At 46.6% G+C, this 25,718-nt stretch overlaps 1 protein-coding gene across 6 annotated transcripts in view; it reads left to right on the top strand.

The window, feature by feature from the left end:
• Positions 1–25,718, top strand: part of REPS2 (RALBP1 associated Eps domain containing 2) — a 286,422-nt gene that overhangs the window by 54,713 nt on the left and 205,991 nt on the right. For 5 of the 6 annotated variants that reach the window (XR_010226433.1, XR_010226459.1, XM_063953934.1 and 2 more), the window contains exons 2-3: positions 1,965–2,088; positions 23,267–23,412. Coding sequence is in view for 4 of the 6 variants with exons in the window: in XM_063953934.1 (XP_063810004.1) it covers positions 1,965–2,088; positions 23,267–23,412 (270 nt within the window). In the remaining 2 variants the exon portion in view is untranslated. The remainder of the gene's footprint in view (positions 1–1,964; positions 2,089–23,266; positions 23,413–25,718) is intronic. The other variant, XM_063953935.1, reaches the window with a different exon arrangement.

Here is a 25,718-nt window from a genome sequence, read left to right as displayed (position 1 = left end):
CCATTCACAGCATAGGCAGAGGCGGCGCAGGAGATGAGCTCATCTCCCAGCGCCGCCTCCACCCCCGCCCCTGCTGCTGCTGCGCCCCCCGCTGCTATGGCAACCGACCCGGAGCGCAAATGCCGGATCCCACCCGGTAAGGACACATTTCTCTTACCGGGTGGGATCCGGCATTTGCGATCTGAAACCAGCATAAGTGTAATTTGATGACTGAAAAAGTATGTCAATTTGATTCAATTTCAGTCGATTTTAAATTGAACTTAAAATCAAACTTTAATACAGATATACCCATTATCTCATGCACGAAAAGCAAAATATAAACAGAGACTATGACGGCAGATAGGAACCACTTGGCCCATATAGTTTGCCCAATAGGGTTAATGTTTTTGTATGTAGTCAGTTAACCTACCAGTATATTTTTGGATTGTGGGAGGAATACAGAGTACCTGGAAAAAACCTGCGCAGATACGGGGAGAATATACACACTGTGACCCTCATTCAAATGTAGTTGGAGGTGCTGTGTCCATCGCAAAGTGACGATTATCGGTACTTTGTGCATGTGCAGGACCCGTTTTTCACATGCGCAACGATGGACGCAGATTGGCATCAGACTGTCAGTGATTGACAGTATGATGCTGTTTGGGGGTGGGATCAGCCTCCGTTTCTCCAAATGGAGGAGTGTCGCTGCCATTGCAGGGGAGGAACGAGGCCAGGATCTCCATCAGAGGACCCTATGGGTCACGCATCTGGCCAATTGTGTCGGAGATGATCCGATACTGCGTCCTAGGATGCCGTTTGGATCAGTAATGCAGCAGGAGGCGTGATGTCTCCTGCTGCATTACCATATTAGTGCTATGGCACCTCCAACCACATCTGAATGAGGGCATCTATGCCTGAGTGACGCAAAAAGCATCAGTCACTCTGGCAAAAACGTAGGACCCTATTCAGTAAGAGTAGCAGATTCTGCTACTGCTTCTATCGCGTGCTGGGGACCGGCCAACACAGGGCAAGGCTCCCCAGCATGCTGACCGTCCCGCCCAGCAGTTGCGAACACAATTTACCTATGGCTGACCCCTGCCTTTGCAGCCTGGCTGCGAAAGTGGGCGCACTGCCATCTTTTCCATCAGAGTGGCTGCGCATGCTATCACACAGCTGCCCCGAAAATTGAGTCACCCTGCCCTTATTTGCAGCATACCGCCCCTGCAATGCAGCCTCGCGAACGCCTCTGCCTGCCAATTGGGCAGAGGCGTTCACAGCCACTGCGATGCACGTATGAATTGGCGCCTAACAAGGTAAATTGCGAGGTGACCTGAATGAAGCCCTCAGTGTTTCAAATTGTTGCATTGCACCATTATCACTCCCATGATTGAACACTCAGCAATACTAAAGGTCCATACACACTGGGCGATTTTGAGCTGAAAGCAGCTCACTCTTGGTGTGTTGAGCTGCTTTCAGCTCAAAGCCGCCCAGTGTGTATGGCCAAACGATGAGTGGTAAGCACTGATGCGAGCTCCCGCTTCATCGCCAGTGGCCGCCGTTCATTTGCTGGTATTACCAGTAGATGAACGGTGGGGTGAGCGGCTTTCCATAGCGTCCTGCTATGGAAAGCCGCTCACCCCTGCTGACATCACTGGGCAGGGGGGAAAAGCGTTCAGTGTGTATGCACTGAGCGCTTTTCAGCCCAGCGATGTCAGTGTGTATGGACCTTATGTGATTAGTAGATGGACATTTTATTCAATTGTTGAGATATCACATGGATGTATTGTTCTATACTGTGTCAATAGCTAAATAGAATGTCTTAGTTTTCTAATTACTGTCTCTGGAATATCATGCAAGCTACAGTTAATGCGTGGAATACATACAGTATGGAATAAAACATAACTGCTGGGAATGCCTTTGCATACAATAACAAATAACAAATCCTTATTGGTTTCATGCGTGTTTCTGATTTGTTTCCCTCCTAGATCACAGAACTGTGTGGTGCGAAACATGGGGGTTACTTCGGTCCAGCTCAGTTCTTTATTGCTATGAAATTAATTGCTGCAGCACAAGCTGACCTCCCAGTGCACCTGGAGAGCATCAAGTGTGGTGAGAGGCTGATATAGTGTGTGCAATAGATGTGTCTGCTCTGCAACTGTTTCTGCAAAGGTGTAAGATATTAATATAGTGATCAAATATAGACAGAAATTTTGTATTATTACAATTTGTTTTTCTTAAAATTTTTCTCTTACGTCCTAGTGGATACTGGCGTCTTGTACTTTAGTACCATGGGGTATAGATCGTGTCCGCTGGAGCCTTTCACTTTAAAACTTTTAGTGCAGTGGTTCTCAAACTCGGTCCTCAGGACCCCACACAGTGCATGTTTTGCAGGTAACCCAGCAAGTGCACAGGTGTATTCATTATTCACTGACACATTTTAAAAGATCCACAGGTGGAGCAAATTATTTCACTTGCGATTCTGTGAGGAGACCTGCAAAACATGCACTGTGTGGGGTCCTGAGGACCGAGTTTGAGAACCTGTGTTTTAGTGTGTGCTGGCTCCTTCCCTCTATGCCCCTCCTACCAGACTCAGTTTAGAAAAATGTGCCCAAGGAGCCGGGTGCACTTCTCTGGAGCTCCAGAGATTTTTTCTTTACTCTTGATTTAGTTTCTTATTTTCAGGTAGCTCTGTGTGGCAAACAGACTACCTGCTTCGTGGGACTTAGAGGGGGGACCGAACCAACCTCCTGAGGGTTAATGGTTCGTAATCCAGCTGACAGGACACTGAGCTCCTGAGGTACTGATCACACATCGTTAGTATGTGTGCCCATGCCAGCAGCTAGCAGCCACCCTCTAACAGATGCCGAAGACCAGGGGCGGTGAGTGTTACACCGGGGTCCCGGTTAGCAGGTCCCTGATGCAGTGTTGGCGGTAAGTCAGCGGCGGTCACGGGCCTGCTGGCTTTGAGCTACAAGTCCGCAGTGCTCAATGTCTCTGAAGGCTTCTGTGAACTGCAACAGACAATATTTAATGTGTTTTTTACACTTGTGGCCAATATAAACTGTGGGTGACCGCGTGCCATTATTGGGGGCGGGGTTCCCAGAGCGGGACCAACTGCGGGAAGGCACCATTTCCTTGCTGCTGCAGATCATCAAGGCTGCATGCACACTGCTCCTCCAGGACCCACGCTGTTACAGTCTGTCTGAACCGTTACCGGGGAGTCATAGCCAGGGGGGGGGGGGGGCGCCAGCGGTAGCGCCACTGCTCTGTTATTGCATACACTCATTTACACACATTGTGCTGCTGTGTTCTGTGTGCTGGGTCCGCTCCTCTGTGTCACTCCAAAGGGCTCTCTAGGGTCTGTGTGGTGTGTGGAACATTTTGACTGCGCTGTTTTTTTACTGGATAATGTCTGTAGATTTGGTTATGTGTGCTGCTTGTAATTCTACCCAGTCTTCAGCGGGGTCTCTCATGTGTGAGCAGTGTTTCTTGTCTCCTCAAGAACCTAGCTCACATGCACCTGACTGGTTGGATAGTTTTAAGAGCATGATTCAAAATGTCAATTCTGAATTAGCTGCAGCTAAAAGGGAGAGACAGGTGTTAAAACACTCAACTGACTGTGTAGCTAAGGCAGCAGATTCCAGGAAGGCTTCGCAGCAACCTCTAGTGACTTCACATAAATTCTCACTACCACAGGTTTTACAGTCTGATTCTGATCAGCCAGATGTGGATGATGATGATGATGATATGGATGAGGACAACATTCTGTCCCCTGGGGTGGAGGCCCTCCTCTTTGCCATAAGAGAGGTCCTCCACATACCGGATCAGGAGGCGGAACCAGATGAGGAGTTATACTTTAATGTAAGACCCAAGAGTTCAGCTATCTTTCCGGTGTCTAAAGACACCGGAAACACAAGGGAGGCTTGGTCAGACCCTGATAAAAAATGTAAAATTCCTCAGAGGTTTTTATCTACCTTTCCCCTTCCGGCTGAGGATAGGAAGGTCTGGAAAAAACCCCCGTCGGTCGATCCGTCTGTATCCAGACTGTCAAAAAAAGTTTCTGCCTGTCCCTGGGGCTCTATCCTCAAAGGAACCTGCTTACTGTAAAATTGAGACAACGCTCAAGGCCATTTATACGGCAGCTGGTGCAGCACAGCGCCCCACAATAGTTTGCGGGTGGATCTCCAGGGCTGTGGTAAAGTGGTATTACAATGTTATTGTTGGTTTAGACGGTCTGCCCCGGGATGAGGTAGTTACCCTGCTGCAACATATACAGGATGCTGCAAATTTTATGAGCGAGGCTAGAAAGGAGTTGTGTAAAATTAATGGCCGCACCACTGCTATGGCGGTCTCAGCGCGCAGAGCTCTGTGGTTACGTCAATGGGTGGCGGATGCTGATTCCAAAAAGGATGTGGAAAATCTTCCCTTTACAGGTGAGGCCTTGTTTGGAGACGAATTGAATAAGTGGATCTCCCAGGCAACGGCGGGTAAGTCTACCTACCTGATGTCCGCTGCACCACCTGCTAGACATTCTTACACGGACCCTCCTTGCAGTCCTTTCATGTGGCAAGATTCAGAGGCAGGGGCCGAGGGGTCTCCACCACTTCCAGAGGATCTCATGGTAAGTCCCGTAAACCTGCACCTGCTGTCTCCCTGGACCAGTCCACCGGATCCCCTGCCGCTAAACCTTCCGCGTAATGGTGGCCCCAGTGACGAGGTGACTTTCAGGTAAGTGCTCGCCTTCAACACTTCGCCCATGTGTGGGCGGAGTCCTGACGGAATCCTTTGGTGAGGGACCTCATTTTCCATGGATACCGGCTGGAATTCTAAAGTCTACCTCCTCACAGGTTTTTCAAGTCTGGCTTACCAGCTTTACCCGCAGTAAAAGTTACCTTGCAAGAGGCTATTCAAAAACTCTTGCAGACAGGTTTGGTAATTCCTGTACCTCCTCTGTTACGCAACAGGAGTTTTTACTCCAGTATTTTTGTCTTTCCCAAACCAGACGGTTCGGTGCGCGCCATCTTGAATCTGAAGTCTCTCAACCCGTATCTGCGGGTGTTCAAATTCAAGATGGAGTCCCTGAGGGCAGTGGTGTCCTCTCTGGAGGAGGGGGAGTTCCTGGTGTCTCTGGATGTCAAGGATGCTTACCTTCACATTCCCATGTGGCCTCCTCATCAGACTTACCTCAGGTTCGCCATATTGGACGACCATGTCCAATTTCAGGCCTTACCCTTTGGATTATCCACAGCTCCGGGGGTCTTCACCAAGGTCATAGCGGAGATAATGCTGCAACTGCGCATGATGGGAGTTAACATAGTCCCCTGCTTGGACGATCTCCTACTAAAAGATGTGTCCAGAGAACATCTACTACACAGCATCGATCTGACAACTCGCCTTCTCACGGATAATGGGTGGATCCTGAATTTCCAGAAATCTCACCTGGAGCCGACCCAGCATCTTCAGTTCTTGGGAATGATACTGGACACGCTATCTCAAAAGGTGTTTCTCCCAATGGACAAGGCCTTAGCTATAAAGGCTATGGTCCGCTCTGTACTCAGTCCTCTCAGGGTGTCTATCCATCTTTGCATCAGGTTACTGGGCAGGATGGTGGCTGCTTACGAGGCAATCCAATACGGCAGGTTTCATGCCCAGCCTTTTAAACTGGATCTGCTGGACAAGTGGTTGAGTTCTCACCTGCATATACATCAGGAAGTGACCCTCTCTCCGAAAGCCCGGATTTCTCTATTATGGTGGCTTCAACTTCCTCACCTACTAGAGAGAAGATGTTTCAATATTCACCCATGGATTCTACAGACAACGGACGCCAGCCTCCAGGGTGGGGAGCGGTGACCCAATGGGCCCAGTTCCAAGGGTTGTGGTCAGTTCTGGACTCTACTTTACCGATAAACCTCCTGTAACTAAGGGCTGTTTACAATGCTCTTCTACAAGCCTCCCATCTCCTGAAGGGTCAGGCGATCCAGGTTCAATCGGACAATGCCACGGCAGTGGCATACATAAACTGACAAGGAGGAACAAGAAGCAGAGCTGCATTGCAAGAGGTGTCAAAAATCCTTCTCTGGGCGGAGGCTAACGCAAGGGCCATCTCAGCCATATTCATTCCAGGTGTGGACAACTGGGAAGCGGACTCCCTCTGCAGGCACAACCTCCATCCAGGGGAATGGGGCCTGCATCCCCAGGTGTTTCAACAGTTAATCCGCCGATGGGGCTGTCCGCACATAGATTTGATAGCTTCTTGTCTGAACAAGAAGCTCTGCCGTTACTGCTCCAGGATGAGGGATCCACAAGCCGTAGCAGTGGATGCGCTGACGACACCGTGGACGTGCCGGTTCATGTACCTGTTCCCTCCTCTACCGCTGATACCGAGGGTGTTAAAAAGGCTAAGAAGGGAAACGTTCTGGCAATTCTCATTGCCCTGGATTGGCAAGACGATCTTCTTCAGCAAGGTCCTTTCGTCTATACAAACTAACAGCGGCTACGTTTGACGGCTTAGAAGTTGAGAGGGAGATTATAGCAAGAAAAGGTCTTTAGTCCCGGGTTATTTCCACCATGGTCCAGGCCAGGAAGATGGTAACGTCGAAATATTATCAAAGTATCTGGAAAAAGTATGTTTCCTGGTGTGAAAGTAGAAACATTCCTCTTGTGGAATTTAGAATTGGTCGTTTTCTACTTTTCCTGCAAGCGGGAGTGGATATGGGCCTACGCTTAGGCTCCATCAAAGTCCAGATTTCGGCGCTCTCTATTTTCTTCCAGAAACAGCTTGCTATGTTGCCTGAAGTACAGACTTTCCTGAAGGGTGTTCTTCATATGCAACCGCCCTTTGTACCTCCCATGGCTCCGTGGGACCTCAGTGTGGTTCTGTTTTTTCTCCAATCAGATTGGTTTGAACCCTTCCATAAGGTGGAGTTGAAATTTCTCACCTGGGAACGGTGATGTTATTGATATTGGCGTCATCCAGACGTGTCTCTGAATTAGGGGCCCTGTCCTGCAAGAGTCCTTATTTGATTTTTCATGAAGACAGGGAGGAACTTAAGACCCGTTCTCAGTTTTTGCCGAAGGTGGTGTCAGCTTTTCATGTGAACCAGCCTATTGTGGTTCCAGTGTTGTCTGACACTTCTGTGGGCCCTGAGTCCTTGGATGTGGTCAGTGCTCTAAAGATTGATGTCAAAAGGACGGCACGTCATCGGAAATCTGACTCGCTGTTTGTCCTTTATGATGCCTCTAAGATTGGTCGGCCAGCTTCTAAGCAATCTATTGCTCGTTGGCTTAGGTTGACCATTCAACAGGCCTATACTTCGGCGGCTCTACCCTTGCCGACATCTATTCAGGCCCATTCGACGAGGTCAGTGGGGTCCTCCTGGGCAGCTGCCCGGGGTGTCTCGGCCCTACAATTGTGCCGAGCTGGAACTTGGTCTGGTTCGAACATGTTTGTTAAATTCTATAGGTTAGATACCTTGTCCAAGGATGACCTTCGGATTGGTCAGTCGGTTTTGCAGGGGTCTCAGCACTCTCCCACCCGTTTGGGAGCTTTGGGACTTCCCCATGGTACTAAAGTAAAAGACCCCAGTATCCACTAGGACGTAAGAGAAAATAGGAATTTAAAACGTACCGGTAATTCCTTTTCTCCTAGTCCGTAGTGGATACTGGGCGCCCGCCACAGTGCTTCGTTCCTGCTTACCTGTGTAAGTATTGGGTTGGACGCCGTCACGGTCCCGTTTTGTTGGTGGGATAGCCGTGCTATTCGGGTTTGGTTGGTGTTGCGATCTTCTGGTTAGCGCCCTCCTTTCATTCATGGTTGTGTGTTGGCTTGTTGCCTCACCACTGTTGTATTGTACTCCTCTCATGTTATGTCTGTCTCCTCGGGCACAGTTTTCATAGACTGAGTCTGGTAGGAGGAGCATAGAGAGGAGGAGCCAGACAACACATGCACACAGTAAAAGGTTTAAAGTGCCGGGCTCCAGTGGACCCGATCTATACCCCATGGTACTAAAGTACAAGACCCCATTATCCACTACTGACTAGGAGAAAAGAAATTACCGGTAGGTATTATGGCCCTCATTCTGAGTTGATCGCTACTTTTAGCAGCAGTGCACACGCTAGGCCGCCGCCCTCTGGGAGTGTATCTTAGCATAGCAGAAGTGCGAACGAAAGGTTAGCAGAACTGCACGAAAATCTTTTCATGCAGTTTCTGAGTAGCTCGAGACTTACTCCTACCTTGCGATCAGTGCAGACGGTTTAGTTCCTGTTTTGACGTCATAAACATGCCCTGCGTTTGGCCAGCCACTCCCCTGTTTCCCCAGACACGCCTGCGTTTTTATCTGTGACGCCTGCGTTTTTCAGCACACTCCCCGAAAATGCTCAGTTATCGTCCAGAAACACCCACTTCCTGTCAATCACACAACGATCAGCACTGCGACTGAAAAGCGTTGCTCGACCTTGTGTAAAACTGCATAGTTTTGTGTGAAAGTACTTCGCGCGTGCGTACTGCGGCCTGTGCGCATGCGCAGAAATGCCGCTTTTTCACCTAATCACCGCGTTGCGACCGAAAGCAGCTAGCGATCAACTCTGAATGAGGGCCTAAATTCCTATTTTTGAAACTACAGTATAATGATCAGCAGAGATTGCTGATTAGTAACTAGGGAGAGCATAATCTTAAACTTTCTCTTACTGTTGTCCAAATTAAAATATGTATTAAATAATACAAATAGATTTCTGAATCTTCATATAATGTAGCAGCCATATTAAGGAATTATGGGGGAGATGGCTAAAGTCTCCTAGAGAGTGGACAAGTGGAGAAGTTCTGCATTTTGGTTATTGGTTGATACGGGCAACTTCTCCACTGATCCACTTTTCTGCTCTTTAAGATGATTATTACATCTCAATCACATCTCCTCCCCAAGTACTATAAGCTAAAAAGGTAAATACGCAATTAGCCAATCATTGTTGTGTATAGTTACTTTCTAAAAGGCACATGTGCTTGCACCCACGCTTACTTGTGTCACAGTTATGTCAGTGTGGCCATACTGTAATAGGCATAATCATACACACAAGGTTCCACCTCTAAAGACATATAGGGGTATATTCAATTGGTCTCGAATCCCTCATTTTGTCGGAAAACTGGACTTTTTCGACAAAAAAACCTGTTGAATTGCATTCGACAATTCAATATGCCACTTTTCGACAAAAAACCTGTTGGATCCGTTTCGACTTTTGACTTTTCGACAGTCGAGTGTCTGTAATGTTAAAAACCCGGCTTTACGACAAACGTTTTTTCAATTGAAGATTGTCGAATCGTTATCAGTGGTTTTTAACGTGACTTTTGACAATTTAATTGCGACAAGTTTTTCTGTCGTGAGCTGACAAGAAATTTTAAATACTTTAATTTTTTTTAAAGTTTTTTTTTATTTCTCCTAACATATCTATTTATATTTTAAGTAATTATATAATTGGTTTTTGTATTTATGACCACATTATTATATTTTGATTTTTTACCGAATATTTTTTTATTTACTGGGCTGAGGGAAGGAATGTACCCATGATTCCACATTTTTACCCTGGTTACACTTCACCAAAGCAACTCCTATGCTTGAGACTTCAGGGAGAAGAGCAGCCATTAGTCAGCTGTCTTGTGGAATCGTTTTTTTAGGGCAATCTGCGTTTTTAACATATATATCATATTTTTTTCACTGACTACAATAATGGAGCCTTTTTCTGACCAGATTGTGATGTTCATGAAGTCGAATCCCGGCCGCCCACAATCCGAGCATGGGTCACTTTCCGACCGTAGGCATGTCGAATCCATTTCAAATTGAATATGTCGAATTCAGTGCCCGGGAAGGAGCGTATCGACAGTCAAATGCTGTCGAATCGGAAAACTGTCAAATCCACTGCGGGATTCGACACAAATTGAATATACCCCATAGGGTGGGATGTACCAACCTCTTGCGGTACATCCTGCCACATAGGGCTGACACTAATCGCATATGTACTAACATATGCGATTAGTACCACAAAGGGCAGCTCTCCCTATAAGAGCCGCCCTTTGCGGTGGCCGCCAGTCCCTGGACTTCCAGGGTCATGGCCCGGGAGTTCATATGCTCATGTGCCAGTGACGTGCGGTGAGGTCAATGGCTGGGCAGGCACCAAGTGAAGCCCCATCCTCAGGGCCATATTATAGGACAGGGGGGTGGATGAAGTGGACTCCCAGGTGCCGTCACACATTGGAGTCCCGCAAACTGCAGATAATATTGCCCTGATCTGACAGCTCCCGACAGATGGGGGCATGTGCCTTGGTATCCCCACCCCTGAATACGTCACTGCACCTCCCTGCAACTCTGTCACCCAGGAGGGTCTCTGATGTGGGTGTGAGCTGCCCCCTGCCCACATTAATTCCAATCACTTCACAACCTTCCCCCCCACCCCCCCCCCTCTCACATGGCTGCTGCTGAGACTGATGCCTGGGAGAGGGCAGAGGAGGAGGGGAGGGTGTGCCGCCCGCCGCCCAATGCATTTGGCTCTGCCCCCGGAGGGGTAGGGGAGATCCACCATGCGGCCGCACTGCACTAGGAAGAGGTTAACGTGTGAGATCACCGTGCGGCTGCTGCTGGGGTCAGGCTCCCACTACCAGCAGCAAGGATTCAATGGGAAAGAGGAGAGTGAGGTAATCACTGATGCCGCCGCGTATGCGTGATTGGACCAGCGGATCCAACACTGGATCCGCTGTCCAATCACTTCTGCCTCGCTGACAGCGGTGTGGTTTGAAGTGTGCTGAAAGCCCTTATCTCTGTCAGCGAGGCACTTATGCTAGTGCCGCTTCTTCCACTTTTTGCAATGGGCTTTTACAGCTCGCTGTGTGGCCCCACCCCCAGCTTTATCCCCGTTCCCGTTGTCAGTGGAAGGCACTGCTATCAGTGCCTCCCAAACTAATTAAATGTATTCAAATGATTAGAATAATATAAAGAAGATACTTATGACACAGAATATGTGTCATAAGTATCTTCTTTTTATTATTTTAATCATTAATGACAGGGGAGGCACTGCCTCCCCTGACTGCACGTCCCTGTCATGTGCAGTGAGGTGGCAGCAGCGGGGCGTGCTGGGAGGGATCCGATCTGATCTTCCTGATAGCACTGATGCTATAGCTGGCGTTACCCTCCGCATCGGAAACCCAGCAGGCTGGCTGTAGTACATATGGAAAAATGCGGTAAAACCCAGAAAACTGAGTTTGTAGCACATTTTCCCATTAGTACATCCCGTCCATCATTTTTTGATGCACTTTATGGAAATGTGTAAATTGTCATCGCACTGAACACAGGGCCCATAGGCTGCCACTGTCGCTGCCCCATGGACCTTGCTTCTGGCTAGCAGGGTGCCTGCAGATTGTACAGCCCCTCTGAGCATCCTCAGGTTGGGAACTGCTGCACTTGCCAGTGCTGTTGGACCTGACCCTGTGCATGACATCATGAGGTAAGGGACAGGTCCGGCACTGCTGCCCTGATACAACCGCTCCCCTATGTTTTAAATCGGGGGTTTTCAATCCAGTTTTTAAGTACCGCCAACAGGTAATTTTTTTTTAGAGTTCTTTAATCATGCACAGGTGAGATAATCTATTTTGCTTGCTGGGTGATGCCCCTTGCAGACCGCCAGCTATGAACACGGGTTATTGGCACATGAGCACGCAGAACCCGTGTTCATGTGCGGTCTGAAAGGTGCCAGAGTTGAAATACCGGGTCGAGCAACCCGGTATTTCAACCCTGGTAGCAAGCAGGGTTGAACTTGTGTTCAACCTGGCTTGGTGTGCGGTGTGAATAGGAGACAGGAGCCCAGGTTGATGTGACTTGTTTCCCGTTCACTGTGTGTATGGGTGGCGCTTGGAGATCATGTGCTCTCTAAGGGCTGTTACCACTGACGTCACCAACCCGGCAATGGGGGTAATTCCAAGTTGATCGCAGCAGGAAATTTTTTAGCAGTTGGGCAAAACCATGTGCACTGAAGGGGGGGCAGATATAACATTTGCAGAGAGAGTTAGATTTGGGTGGGTTATTTTGTTTCTGTGCAGGGTAAATACTGTCTGCTTTATTTTTACACTGCAATTTAGATTGCAGATTGAACTCACCACACCCAAATCTAACTCTCTCTGCAAATGTTATATCTGCCTCCCCTGCAGTGCACATGGTTTTGCCGAACTTCTAAAAAAATTCCTGCTGCGATCAACTTGGAATTACCCCCAATATGCGGGGCGCCTGAGACGGGTCACACATTGGAAGCTCTCGTGTCTGGCTCCCGGGTGCAACCCGCTTCAGGCGGTCGGAAAGGGGTATAATTATCCCACCTGATTCCACAGACAGAAATTGTAAAAACATGGCCCATTGGGAAAACTTGAGCGTTGAGGTTGAGAACCACTGATATAAATTAAAATTTGCCAAACCACTTAATATTAAGAAAAACAATTCATTAAAAATTGAGGGCCTGGTCCTGTCGGGTAAAAATAATAATTGGGATCTTACACCATGTAGCATGAGGTGCGTGGCGTAAGTAAGCTGGCAGTTCCCATGCAACTCTGCTAACGTCAGATGTTTTTTTCCCCAAAATGCATATTATTTGCTTCGCTATGCGAATAAGACGCACAAGCAAACTGATTAAAATGATATGCAGCATGCCTATATTCTGTGTGCGTCTGTGGCTTTATCTGCATACGAAATGCTACATTACTGTACATAGCATTTCGTATGCAAATAGAGCTGCAGTTGCACACAGAATATAAGCATACCGCATATCATTTTAATCAGCAGAATCTGCTTGTGCATCTTATTCGCATAGCACATGTTTTTGGGGAAATGCGCAAAAAGACACCCGGCGTTAGTAGACATGCTCACAACTATGCATGACTAGAAGTGCTATTTAACATGACTGCAGCAACAATGAAGGAGGACACAACTGTAGAAAGTACCGGACGAATGCTGACTGATTTGTGCTCCTCCTGGTACAATTAGTCATTGGGTACCACAGATAAAATGTAAGCCTTTTGCGGCATGAACATATAGCCTAGGACTGATATAGATAGCATTCTGGCACTTGTAGAAACATGCTATAGTACAGGCATTCCCAACCACGGTCCTCAAGGCACACCAACAGTGCAGGTTTTAGTGATATCCAGGCTTCAGCACAGGTGACTTAATTAGTAGATCAGTTATTTTGATTTAACCATCTGTGCTGCAGCCTGGATTTCACTAAAACCTACACTGTTGGTGTGCCTTGAGGACCGTGGTTGGGAATGCCCATACCTCCCAACTTTGAACTTGGTCCAAGCGGGACACAGGCGCTCCCGGAAAAGGGGCATGACCAATGAAAAGGGGGCGTGGCTTCGAGGGAAGACCCGCAATCGCGAGCCACGCCCCCATTTTTGCCACTAAGGGGGCATGCCCAGCGCTCTGTGAGCCGCTGGCATGCCCCCTTTCCCTCGGACTCCAGTGAATAGACGCTGTGCGCATGCGCACAGCGTCTATTCACCGCTGCTCTGCTAAGCAGGGCAGCGAGAGACAGAGACTCCCAACTGCCCCCCCCCCCCACACACCGCGGGACTCTGCGGCCCGCGGGTGGGACAGCGGGACAGTCCCGCGAAAATCGGGACAGTTGGGAGGTATGGAATGCCTGCTATAGTACAACAAAGCAGGCACAAGAGGATGAAAACTAAACAGGAGACTTAACAGAATTACAGGAAGTGAGATTAAGCAGAAGAAACAGAAGGAAGAGCTTTATAAACACAATGGATAAGAAAGAGTCACTGGTACTAGAGAGCAACTTGTCACATCCTTTTACTACAGTAGTAGTTGTTTTAGGAAAGTTTGTTCTCTGCTTCTTAAACACTTTGTTTCACTGCAAATATATTATTCCATAAGGGAATTGGTATGAAAATGCAATATGTGTGCCCATTTCAGAGAGGTTTGCACCAGATACAACAAACTGTACATAACCTCTGCAAATTACAAACCGTTCTCATAAGCAGGTTGTAGCATATTTACCTACTTATCTGTCTCCTATCTGGAAGAAGCCTGCAGAGGAGATGTTGCTAGCTACTATGGAGGAAAAATGCTGCAATTTGTGGGTCCGCTGACTGGGGGCTGGGCTTTATGGCACAAATCACATTACTAAGCTCCGCCTCCACCACACGGCGTCTGTGATTTCTGTGTTTTTCCCCACCTTCTGTCCACTTCACTAGGAAGTGGAAGGGGTGGCTATTCTTACGTGGGTGCGTGGGACTACCCAAAAAATCGTGAGTCTTCCGCAACTTCCAGGAGGGTTAGAAGTGTGTGTTATAGGTCTCTTATTTTTCATTTTTAAAATGAAGATGTGCATTGTGGATTGGGAAAGAAAACAAACTCCTAAACACTAGGTGGCTCGGGGGGATGTAGTTAAAATGCCGCTGGATGGTATCCCAGCAGCCAAAATACCGACGCCGGATCCTGAATGTTCTTTTAGTGGGACGCGCTCGTGTCCTGCCACGGGGAGTGGGAGGTTAGGTTTAGGCATTAGAAGGGGGGGTGGTTAGGGTGCAGGAACGGGGGGGGGGGGGGGGTTAGGCACATACAAGGGTAGGTTAGGGTTAGGCACCAATCGAGGAGGGTTAGGCTTAGGCAGCGGAAGGGAGGGTTAGGCACCACCGGGAAGGGTTAGGGTTAGGCACCCACAAGGCATGGTTAGAGTAGGGGGCAGGGGAGGGTTAGGGTACTTTCGGGGGGCTGTAGGGATTCTGATGGACGGGATGCCGCTGTCGGTATTCTGACCACCGGCATTCCGTCCATTGGTATATCATACCTAGGGTGGCCAATCCCGGGCCATTTTTTTCAATCCTGGGTATCGGGTTGGAAAAATTGTCAATCCCGGGTCCGTCCTCAGGACTCTGAACACTGCTTGGCATTAAAGGGCCGCCTGATCCCTCAATCCTCGGGATTGGGGCTTCCAATCCTGGGATTGAATCCCGGCTGATTTTTGGCCTAAATCTCGGGATCCCGTCAATCCCGATTCCGGTATTGGCCACTCATACCAAATCCAGTTCAGGGCCACGTCATGCTTCCATCTCTAAAATAGCTAAATGTGTTTTTAAATAGATGTTCTAAATAGAGATGAGCGGGTTCGGTTTCTCTGAAACCGAACCCGCACGAACTTCATGTTTTTTTTACGGGTCCGAGCAGACTCGGATCCTCCCGCCTTGCTCGGTTAACCCGAGCGCGCCCGAACGTCATCATGAAGCTGTCGGATTCTCGCGAGACTCGGATTCTATATAAGGAGCCGCGCGTCGCCGCCATTTTCACACGTGCATTGAGATTGATAGGGAGAGGACGTGGCTGGCGTCCTCTCCATTAGAAATTAGATTAGAAGAGAGAGAGAGATTGTGCAGAGTCAGACAGAGTTTACCACAGTGACCAGTGCAGTTGTTGTTAGTTAACTTTTATTTATTTTAATATAATATATCCGTTCTCTGCTATATCCGTTCTCTGCCTGAAAAAAAACGATACACAGCAGCAGCCAGTCACACAGTGTGACTCAGTCTGTGTGCACTCAGCTCAGCCCAGTGTGCTGCACATCAATGTATAAAAGGCAAAGCTTATAATAATTGTGGGGGAGACTGGGGAGCACTGCAGGTTGTTATAGCAGGAGCCCCCAGGAGTACATAATATTATATTAATTTAAAATTAAACAGTGCACACTTTTGCTGCAGGAGTGCCACTGCCAGTGTGACTAGTGGTGACCAGTGCCTGACCACCAGTATAGTAGTATATTGTTGTATGTATTGTATACTATCTCTTTATCAACCAGTCTATATTAGCAGCAGACACAGTACAGTGCGGTAGTTCACGGCTGTGGCTACCTCTGTGTCGGCAGTCGGAACTCGGCAGGCAGTCCGTCCATCCATAATTGTATTACAATATATACCACCTAACCGTGGTATTTTTTTTTCTTTCTTTATACCGTCGTCATAGTGTCATACTAGTTGTTACGAGTATACTACTATCTCTTTATCAACCAGTGTACAGTGCGGTAGTTCACGGCTGTGGCTACCTCTGTGTCGGCAGTCGGCAGGCAGTCCGTCCATCCATAATTGTATTATTATTATAATATATACCACCTAACCGTGGTTTTTTTTTCATTCTTTATACCGTCATAGTGTCATACTAGTTGTTACGAGTATACTACTATCTCTTTATCAACCAGTGTACAGTGCGGTAGTTCACGGCTGTGGCTACCTCTGTGTCGGCAGTCGGCAGGCAGTCCGTCCATCGATAATTGTATTATTATTATAATATATACCACCTAACCGTGGTTTTTTTTTCATTCTTTATACCGTCGTCATAGTGTCATACTAGTTGTTACGAGTATACTACTATCTCTTTATCAACCAGTGTACAGTGCGGTAGTTCACGGCTGTGGCTACCTCTGTGTCGGCAGTCGGCAGGCAGTCCGTCCATCCATAATTGTATTATTATTATAATATATACCACCTAACCGTGGTTTTTTTTTCATTCTTTATACCGTCGTCATAGTGTCATACTAGTTGTTACGAGTATACTACTATCTCTTTATCAACCAGTGTACAGTGCGGTAGTTCACGGCTGTGGCTACCTCTGTGTCGGCAGTCGGCAGGCAGTCCGTCCATCCATAATTGTATTATTATTATAATATATACCACCTAACTAACTGGTATTTTTTTTTCTTTCTTTATACCGTCGTCATAGTGTCATACTAGTTGTTACGAGTATACTACTATCTCTTTATCAACCAGTGTACAGTGCGGTAGTTCACGGCTGTGGCTACCTCTGTGTCGGCAGGCAGTCCGTCCATCCATAATTGTATTATTATTATAATATATACCACCTAACCGTGGTTTTTTTTTCATTCTTTATACCGTCATAGTGTCATACTAGTTGTTACGAGTATACTACTATCTCTTTATCAACCAGTGTACAGTGCGGTAGTTCACGGCTGTGGCTACCTCTGTGTCGGCAGTCGGCAGGCAGTCCGTCCATCCATAATTGTATTATTATTATAATATATACCACCTAACCGTGGTTTTTTTTTCATTCTTTATACCGTCGTCATAGTGTCATACTAGTTGTTACGAGTATACTACTATCTCTTTATCAACCAGTGTACAGTGCGGTAGTTCACGGCTGTGGCTACCTCTGTGTCGGCAGTCGGCAGGCAGTCCGTCCATCCATAATTGTATTATTATTATAATATATACCACCTAACTGTGGTATTTTTTTTTCTTTCTTTATACCGTCGTCATAGTGTCATACTAGTTGTTACGAGTATACTACTATCTCTTTATCAACCAGTGTACAGTGCGGTAGTTCACGGCTGTGGCTACCTCTGTGTCGGCAGTCGGCAGGCAGTCCGTCCATCCATAATTGTATTATTATTATAATATATACCACCTAACTGTGGTATTTTTTTTTCTTTCTTTATACCGTCGTCATAGTGTCATACTAGTTGTTACGAGTATACTACTATCTCTTTATCAACCAGTGTACAGTGCGGTAGTTCACGGCTGTGGCTACCTCTGTGTCGGCAGTCGGCAGGCAGTCCGTCCATCCATAATTGTATTATTATTATAATATATACCACCTAACTGTGGTATTTTTTTTTCTTTCTTTATACCGTCGTCATAGTGTCATACTAGTTGTTACGAGTATACTACTATCTCTTTATCAACCAGTGTACAGTGCGGTAGTTCACGGCTGTGGCTACCTCTGTGTCGGCAGTCGGCAGGCAGTCCGTCCATCCATAATTGTATTATTATTATAATATATACCACCTAACCGTGGTTTTTTTATACCACCTAACCGTGGCAGTCCGTCCATAATTGTATACTAGTATCCAATCCATCCATCTCCATTGTTTACCTGAGGTGCCTTTTAGTTCTGCCTATAAAATATGGAGAACAAAAAAGTTGAGGTTCCAAAATTAGGGAAAGATCAAGATCCACTTCCACCTCGTGCTGAAGCTGCTGCCACTAGTCATGGCCGAGACGATGAAATGCCAGCAACGTCGTCTGCCAAGGCCGATGCCCAATGTCATAGTACAGAGCATGTCAAATCCAAAACACCAAATATCAGAAAAAAAAGGACTCCAAAACCTAAAATAAAATTGTCGGAGGAGAAGCGTAAACTTGCCAATATGCCATTTACCACACGGAGTGGCAAGGAACGGCTGAGGCCCTGGCCTATGTTCATGGCTAGTGGTTCAGCTTCACATGAGGATGGAAGCACTCAGCCTCTCGCTAGAAAACTGAAAAGACTCAAGCTGGCAAAAGCACCGCAAAGAACTGTGCGTTCTTTGAAATCCCAAATCCACAAGGAGAGTCCAATTGTGTCGTTTGCGATGCCTGACCTTCCCAACACTGGACGTGAAGAGCATGCGCCTTCCACTATTTGCATGCCCCCTGCAAGTGCTGGAAGGAGCACCCGCAGTCCAGTTCCTGATAGTCAGATTGAAGATGTCAGTGTTGAAGTACACCAGGATGAGGAGGATATGGGTGTTGCTGGCGCTGGGGAGGAAATTGACCAGGAGGATTCTGATGGTGAGGTGGTTTGTTTAAGTCAGGCACCCGGGGAGACACCTGTTGTCCGTGGGAGGAATATGGCCGTTGACATGCCAGGTGAAAATACCAAAAAAATCAGCTCTTCGGTGTGGAGGTATTTCACCAGAAATGCGGACAACAGGTGTCAAGCCGTGTGTTCCCTTTGTCAAGCTGTAATAAGTAGGGGTAAGGACGTTAACCACCTCGGAACATCCTCCCTTATACGTCACCTGCAGCGCATTCATAATAAGTCAGTGACAAGTTCAAAAACTTTGGGTGACAGCGGAAGCAGTCCACTGACCAGTAAATCCCTTCCTCTTGTAACCAAGCTCACGCAAACCACCCCACCAACTCCCTCAGTGTCAATTTCCTCCTTCCCCAGGAATGCCAATAGTCCTGCAGGCCATGTCACTGGCAAGTCTGACGAGTCCTCTCCTGCCTGGGATTCCTCCGATGCATCCTTGCGTGTAACGCCTACTGCTGCTGGCGCTGCTGTTGTTGCCGCTGGGAGTCGATGGTCATCCCAGAGGGGAAGTCGTAAGCCCACTTGTACTACTTCCAGTAAGCAATTGACTGTTCAACAGTCCTTTGCGAGGAAGATGAAATATCACAGCAGTCATCCTACTGCAAAGCGGATAACTGAGTCCTTGACAACTATGTTGGTGTTAGACGTGCGTCCGGTATCCGCCGTTAGTTCACAGGGAACTAGACAATTTATTGAGGCAGTGTGCCCCCGTTACCAAATACCATCTAGGTTCCACTTCTCTAGGCAGGCGATACCGAGAATGTACACGGACGTCAGAAAAAGACTCACCAGTGTCCTAAAAAATGCAGTTGTACCCAATGTCCACTTAACCACGGACATGTGGACAAGTGGAGCAGGGCAGGGTCAGGACTATATGACTGTGACAGCCCACTGGGTAGATGTATGGACTCCCGCCGCAAGAACAGCAGCGGCGGCACCAGTAGCAGCATCTCGCAAACGCCAACTCTTTCCTAGGCAGGCTACGCTTTGTATCACCGCTTTCCAGAATACGCACACAGCTGAAAACCTCTTACGGCAACTGAGGAAGATCATCGCGGAATGGCTTACCCCAATTGGACTCTCCTGTGGATTTGTGGCATCGGACAACGCCAGCAATATTGTGTGTGCATTAAATATGGGCAAATTCCAGCACGTCCCATGTTTTGCACATACCTTGAATTTGGTGGTGCAGAATTTTTTAAAAAACGACAGGGGCGTGCAAGAGATGCTGTCGGTGGCCAGAAAAATTGCGGGACACTTTCGGCGTACAGGCACCACGTACAGAAGACTGGAGCACCACCAAAAACTACTGAACCTGCCCTGCCATCATCTGAAGCAAGAAGTGGTAACGAGGTGGAATTCAACCCTCTATATGCTTCAGAGGTTGGAGGAGCAGCAAAAGGCCATTCAAGCCTATACAATTGAGCACGATATAGGAGATGGAATGCACCTGTCTCAAGTGCAGTGGAGAATGATTTCAACGTTGTGCAAGGTTCTGATGCCCTTTGAACTTGCCACACGTGAAGTCAGTTCAGACACTGCCAGCCTGAGTCAGGTCATTCCCCTCATCAGGCTTTTGCAGAAGAAGCTGGAGGCATTGAAGAAGGAGCTAACACGGAGCGATTCCGCTAGGCATGTGGGACTTGTGGATGCAGCCCTTAATTCGCTTAACAAGGATTCACGGGTGGTCAATCTGTTGAAATCAGAGCACTACATTTTGGCCACCGTGCTCGATCCTAGATTTAAAGCCTACCTTGGATCTCTCTTTCCGGCAGACACAGGTCTGCTGGGGTTGAAAGACCTGCTGGTGACAAAATTGTCAAGTCAAGCGGAACGCGACCTGTCAACATCTCCTCCTTCACATTCTCCCGCAACTGGGGGTGCGAGGAAAAGGCTCAGAATTCCGAGCCCACCCGCTGGCGGTGATGCAGGGCAGTCTGGAGCGACTGCTGATGCTGACATCTGGTCCGGACTGAAGGACCTGACAACGATTACGGACATGTCGTCTACTGTCACTGCATATGATTCTCTCAACATTGATAGAATGGTGGAGGATTATATGAGTGACCGCATCCAAGTAGGCACGTCACACAGTCCGTACTTATACTGGCAGGAAAAAGAGGCAATTTGGAGGCCCTTGCACAAACTGGCTTTATTCTACCTAAGTTGCCCTCCCACAAGTGTGTACTCCGAAAGAGTGTTTAGTGCCGCCGCTCACCTTGTCAGCAATCGGCGTACGAGGTTACATCCAGAAAATGTGGAGAAGATGATGTTCATTAAAATGAATTATAATCAATTCCTCCGCGGAGACATTGACCAGCAGCAATTGCCTCCACAAAGTACACAGGGAGCTGAGATGGTGGATTCCAGTGGGGACGAATTGATAATCTGTGAGGAGGGGGATGTACACGGTGATATATCGGAGGGTGAAGATGAGGTGGACATCTTGCCTCTGTAGAGCCAGTTTGTGCAAGGAGAGATTAATTGCTTCTTTTTTGGGGGGGGTCCAAACCAACCCGTCATATCAGTCACAGTCGTGTGGCAGACCCTGTCACTGAAATGATGGGTTGGTTAAAGTGTGCATGTCCTGTTTTGTTTATACAACATAAGGGTGGGTGGGAGGGCCCAAGGATAATTCCATCTTGCACCTCTTTTTTCTTTTCTTTTTCTTTGCATCATGTGCTGATTGGGGAGGGTTTTTTGGAAGGGACATCCTGCGTGACACTGCAGTGCCACTCCTAGATGGGCCCGGTGTTTGTGTCGGCCACTAGGGTCGCTTATCTTTCTCACACAGTCAGCTACCTCATTGCGCCTCTTTTTTTCTTTGCGTCATGTGCTGTTTGGGGAGGGTTTTTTGGAAGGGACATCCTGCGTGACACTGCAGTGCCACTCCTAGATGTGCCCGGTGTTTGTGTCGGCCACTAGGGTCGCTAATCTTACTCACACAGTCAGCTACCTCATTGCGCCTCTTTTTTTCTTTGCGTCATGTGCTGTTTGGGGAGGGTTTTTTGGAAGGGCCATCCTGCGTGACACTGCAGTGCCACTCCTAGATGGGCCCGGTGTTTGTGTCGGCCACTAGGGTCGCTAATCTTACTCACACAGCTACCTCATTGCGCCTCTTTTTTTCTTTGCGTCATGTGCTGTTTGGGGAGGGTTTTTTGGAAGGGACATCCTGCGTGACACTGCAGTGCCACTCCTAGATGGGCCCGGTGTTTGTGTCGGCCACTAGGGTCGCTTATCTTTCTCACACAGCTACCTCATTGCGCCTCTTTTTTTCTTTGCGTCATGTGCTGTTTGGGGAGGGTTTTTTGGAAGGGACATCCTGCGTGACACTGCAGTGCCACTCCTAGATGGGCCCGGTGTTTGTGTCGGCCACTAGGGTCGCTTATCTTTCTCACACAGTCAGCTACCTCATTGCGCCTCTTTTTTTCTTTGCGTCATGTGCTGTTTGGGGAGGGTTTTTTGGAAGGGACATCCTGCGTGACACTGCAGTGCCACTCCTAGATGGGCCCGGTGTTTGTGTCGGCCACTAGGGTCGCTTATCTTACTCACACAGCGACCTCGGTGCAAATTTTAGGACTAAAAATAATATTGTGAGGTGTGATGTGTTCAGAATAGGCTGAAAATGAGTGTAAATTATGTTTTTTGAGGTTAATAATACTTTGGGATCAAAATTACCCCCAAATTCTATGATTTAAGCTGTTTTTTAGGGTTTTTTGAAAAAAACACCCGAATCCAAAACACACCCGAATCCGACAAAAAAAATTCGGTGAGGTTTTGCCAAAACGCGTTCGAACCCAAAACACGGCCGCGGAACCGAACCCAAAACCAAAACACAAAACCCGAAAAATTTCAGGCGCTCATCTCTAGTTCTAAACCAGGGTAGGCAACGTTTTCTCTTTGGGTGCCAGACATTCAATATTACAAGTCAAAATAATTTACAGAGTGCCAACACAGGTGCACCATAAAGAAACATTTTATAGGTGGGTACTAAGAAACTGTTAGTAGCTTAACTGTTCTTTGTTTTATTAAGCAAGGTTGGTTGGGTTATATTTATAAGCTGTAGTCTACAGACATAATTCAGAATTTTGTACTGATTCCACAGTGCTAATTGTGACAGGGCTGTATCACCAAAGGCTCAGGCTTCACTTGATAAGCAGGCCACACATGGCTTCTACGGTTTGGAGAGCGTCTAGCATGCCAAAAAGAACTACTCTGTGTGAGGAGGAACTGGAGCAGGAGTGGGGGAGTAGCCCAGGGTGCCTAGTAGGTGAGGGACTGACCCCACCGGTTCCACTAAAAACATCCTTGTGTACCATCTTGTACACTAGTGCTAAGGATTGCATACACCTCATCTAAACTTAATTAAATTTAAAAAAAAACCCTGCTTTTTCTTAAAGTGAAAGTAAAATGGTTAATAGAAACGTTTAAGCCTGTTAATTCAATGAAGTTGTTAAATTATACATATTGCACATGTGTGACTGATGTTCATATGAATGTTATAGGGGTGTTAGTTTGAATTCTGATTCTAGATACAGTAGGTTGCCATGGCAGAATATTAGTTTTCTATAGTTAAATAAGTAATGAAAAAGTAAATAATTTATGAATGCTGTAGTCTGAAGTGTGCCTATGCTCACAAACTTTTCCTTTGCTTTCCTGTATAGAGTTACCACTTGCTTGCTTCTTTTCTATGAAAAGTGACAAAAATGTAAAATCTGGAATCCAATCACGGAACAAAGATACGCAGCTATCCATACTCACTGCCAGTGAGAAAGGGCATCAACACTGCCGTGGCGAAGGGGAAAGTAAGGTAAGCAGATGCACAGGTTCCTCATTGGGTTACATTTATGTTACTGGATTAATAAAAAACTGGAGTAAGAAAATATTATTGCTCGGCAATCACAGTTGCAAATATAGATTTGTTACTTAAAAATGATCTCTTCAACTACTGAACGTATATTTGACACTACTGTTAGTACAGTAGAAGGAGAATGTGACTGTTTATATTTTAATAGTTGCAGCTATTTTCACTACTGTATATGTACTCTATTTACCTGCAGCGTACATTTTTGTAAAAGAAAATAAGAAAAATAAAAAAATTAAGCAACAAGCAGATGGGTACCCCAACATAGTTGTATTGTTTTTGTATGTTTTTGGATTGCTTTTATATTATCTGTATTTTTTTTTTTTTCTTATCATTTTTGACATAAAGCAAGTGTAATGGGGATAGGTGGAAAACCTTCTAAAGAAGGCAAGTGGAGAAATGGGAAATAGTAAACAATAAGTTTCTAGCTATTGTATCATTTAATAGAACAGGCTTTGGAAGCTTTTGGTATCTTCACTTGTTTTCTTTCGAAGGTTTGATACATACTCCTATAGTATTAAACGCTTGGCACATTTTTTACTGTGGGGGGTATTCAGTTAGCTCCGGTAATCTCTGAGCTTTTTAATTCGCCCACCTACCTATTCAATTGTGGCCCGTTTTCGCCTGTTTTAAGGTGTTTTCACCAATGCCTTTTCATATTTTGGGGGGGTGAAAAGGCATTGGTGAAAAAATGCCTCAAAGTCGGCGAAAACCGGTCTGCATTTTTGCCAGCGCAGGTGAAAAATCGTGTGGATTCGCGGATCCACATGTTTTTAGCTATTGCTGAATTTTTTCGCCTAGGCCCTGCTATTGAATAGGGTGAATCCCCACTTGCCCTAAAAATAGCGATAAATCCAGTTTTTTCACCTAGGTGAAAAAAAACTGGCCTAATTGAATACCCCCCTGTGTATGTTAACTGACAAACATTAGTCTTGGTTCACTAATACCTTAACATCAACAATAGCTGGCATGGCCTAGCAAACCTATTCACTTGTTTTTGTTGTTTTAGTTGAGAAATAGATACAGCTATGTTCCATGAGTGGCATTCCCAAATTTGCTAGTGATTCTGGCACATTTAAATAACCAGCGTGGATGTTAGTAAACTTGCCCCAAGTAAAACTATTACTAGGAAGGGAGTGGATAGAAGTGATAAAGTTTGACTTCATGATGCTTCTTCATACAAGACTTGAAGAGCAGGTACAAATTTATCAGAAGTTATCAGTGAGGGTATACAGATAATGGATTATTGCAGATATGACCCTGCCAGGAACTGATATGCTCTTGCCAGGAACTGATATGACCCTGGCAAGAACTGATACGGTCATTAATGAACATAATAAGGATTTTATAGGACCAAATATGGTGTGCTACAAATAGAAACCCAAAGCTTCCATGTAGGATTGTGAAGAAGTTCATAAATGGACATATGAAAACAAGTCTTTTCTATTTCTCAGGATAATCTTTACTGAAAGTAATAAACCTGTGCCTTTTAAAAAAGTAGTTTGTTGTCTTGTCTTGTTGTCCAGCCAGTCACAGCCAAGTTAATCCTGTGCAGAGCCATAACTAGACATTTTGGTGCTCTGTGCCAGAAGGAGAATTGGTGTCCCCTCCCCATATTTAAAATCGGACAGTGCAAGCCAAATGCACGCGCAAAAAATATAGGGATGTGGCACCATGGGGAAGGGACGTGGTCACAAAATAATACCAATTCATATTATACCGCTCGGGAGTCTCCATTATTCAAATTACTCCACACAATAGTGCCATTTACACACATTACACCAATTAGTGCCCCTTTCTACACATTATGCCAGGCAAAATCTTCTTTTACACATTACGGCAGGCAGAGCCCCTTTTTACACATTACGACAGACAGAGACCCTTTTTAGCAAATGAGATGAGGACAAAAAAGATTTGGGGAATGCGAGTAGTTTCTGGGTGCTAGGAAACCTTTGGCCTGCACCACTGATGAAAGGCACAGCTATTGATTGTTGCACCCTATTAATCGTCTGGAGTGGATATTACTAACCACATATGACCAATGTTGCTACAGTGAATGACATGACCTGACAGGCCTCAATCAATATTACTTGGCCACCTGTATGAGATGTGTTTTACTGGCCCCCTGTGAAACAGGGAGAATACCCAGTGGGCCCCTGCCCACTTACAGAGCAGTAGAGTAGCTATATTTGGGTTAGTACAGCATGTACCCCTGTACAAGGCATATCCACACCCCACACATGGATTCCCCA

Source organism: Pseudophryne corroboree, chromosome 2, assembly GCF_028390025.1.
Source record: "Pseudophryne corroboree isolate aPseCor3 chromosome 2, aPseCor3.hap2, whole genome shotgun sequence".
Taxonomy (NCBI): domain Eukaryota; kingdom Metazoa; phylum Chordata; class Amphibia; order Anura; family Myobatrachidae; genus Pseudophryne; species Pseudophryne corroboree.
Note: the sequence above shows the minus strand (reverse complement) of the source record. Positions and strands in the feature narration are given on the sequence as shown.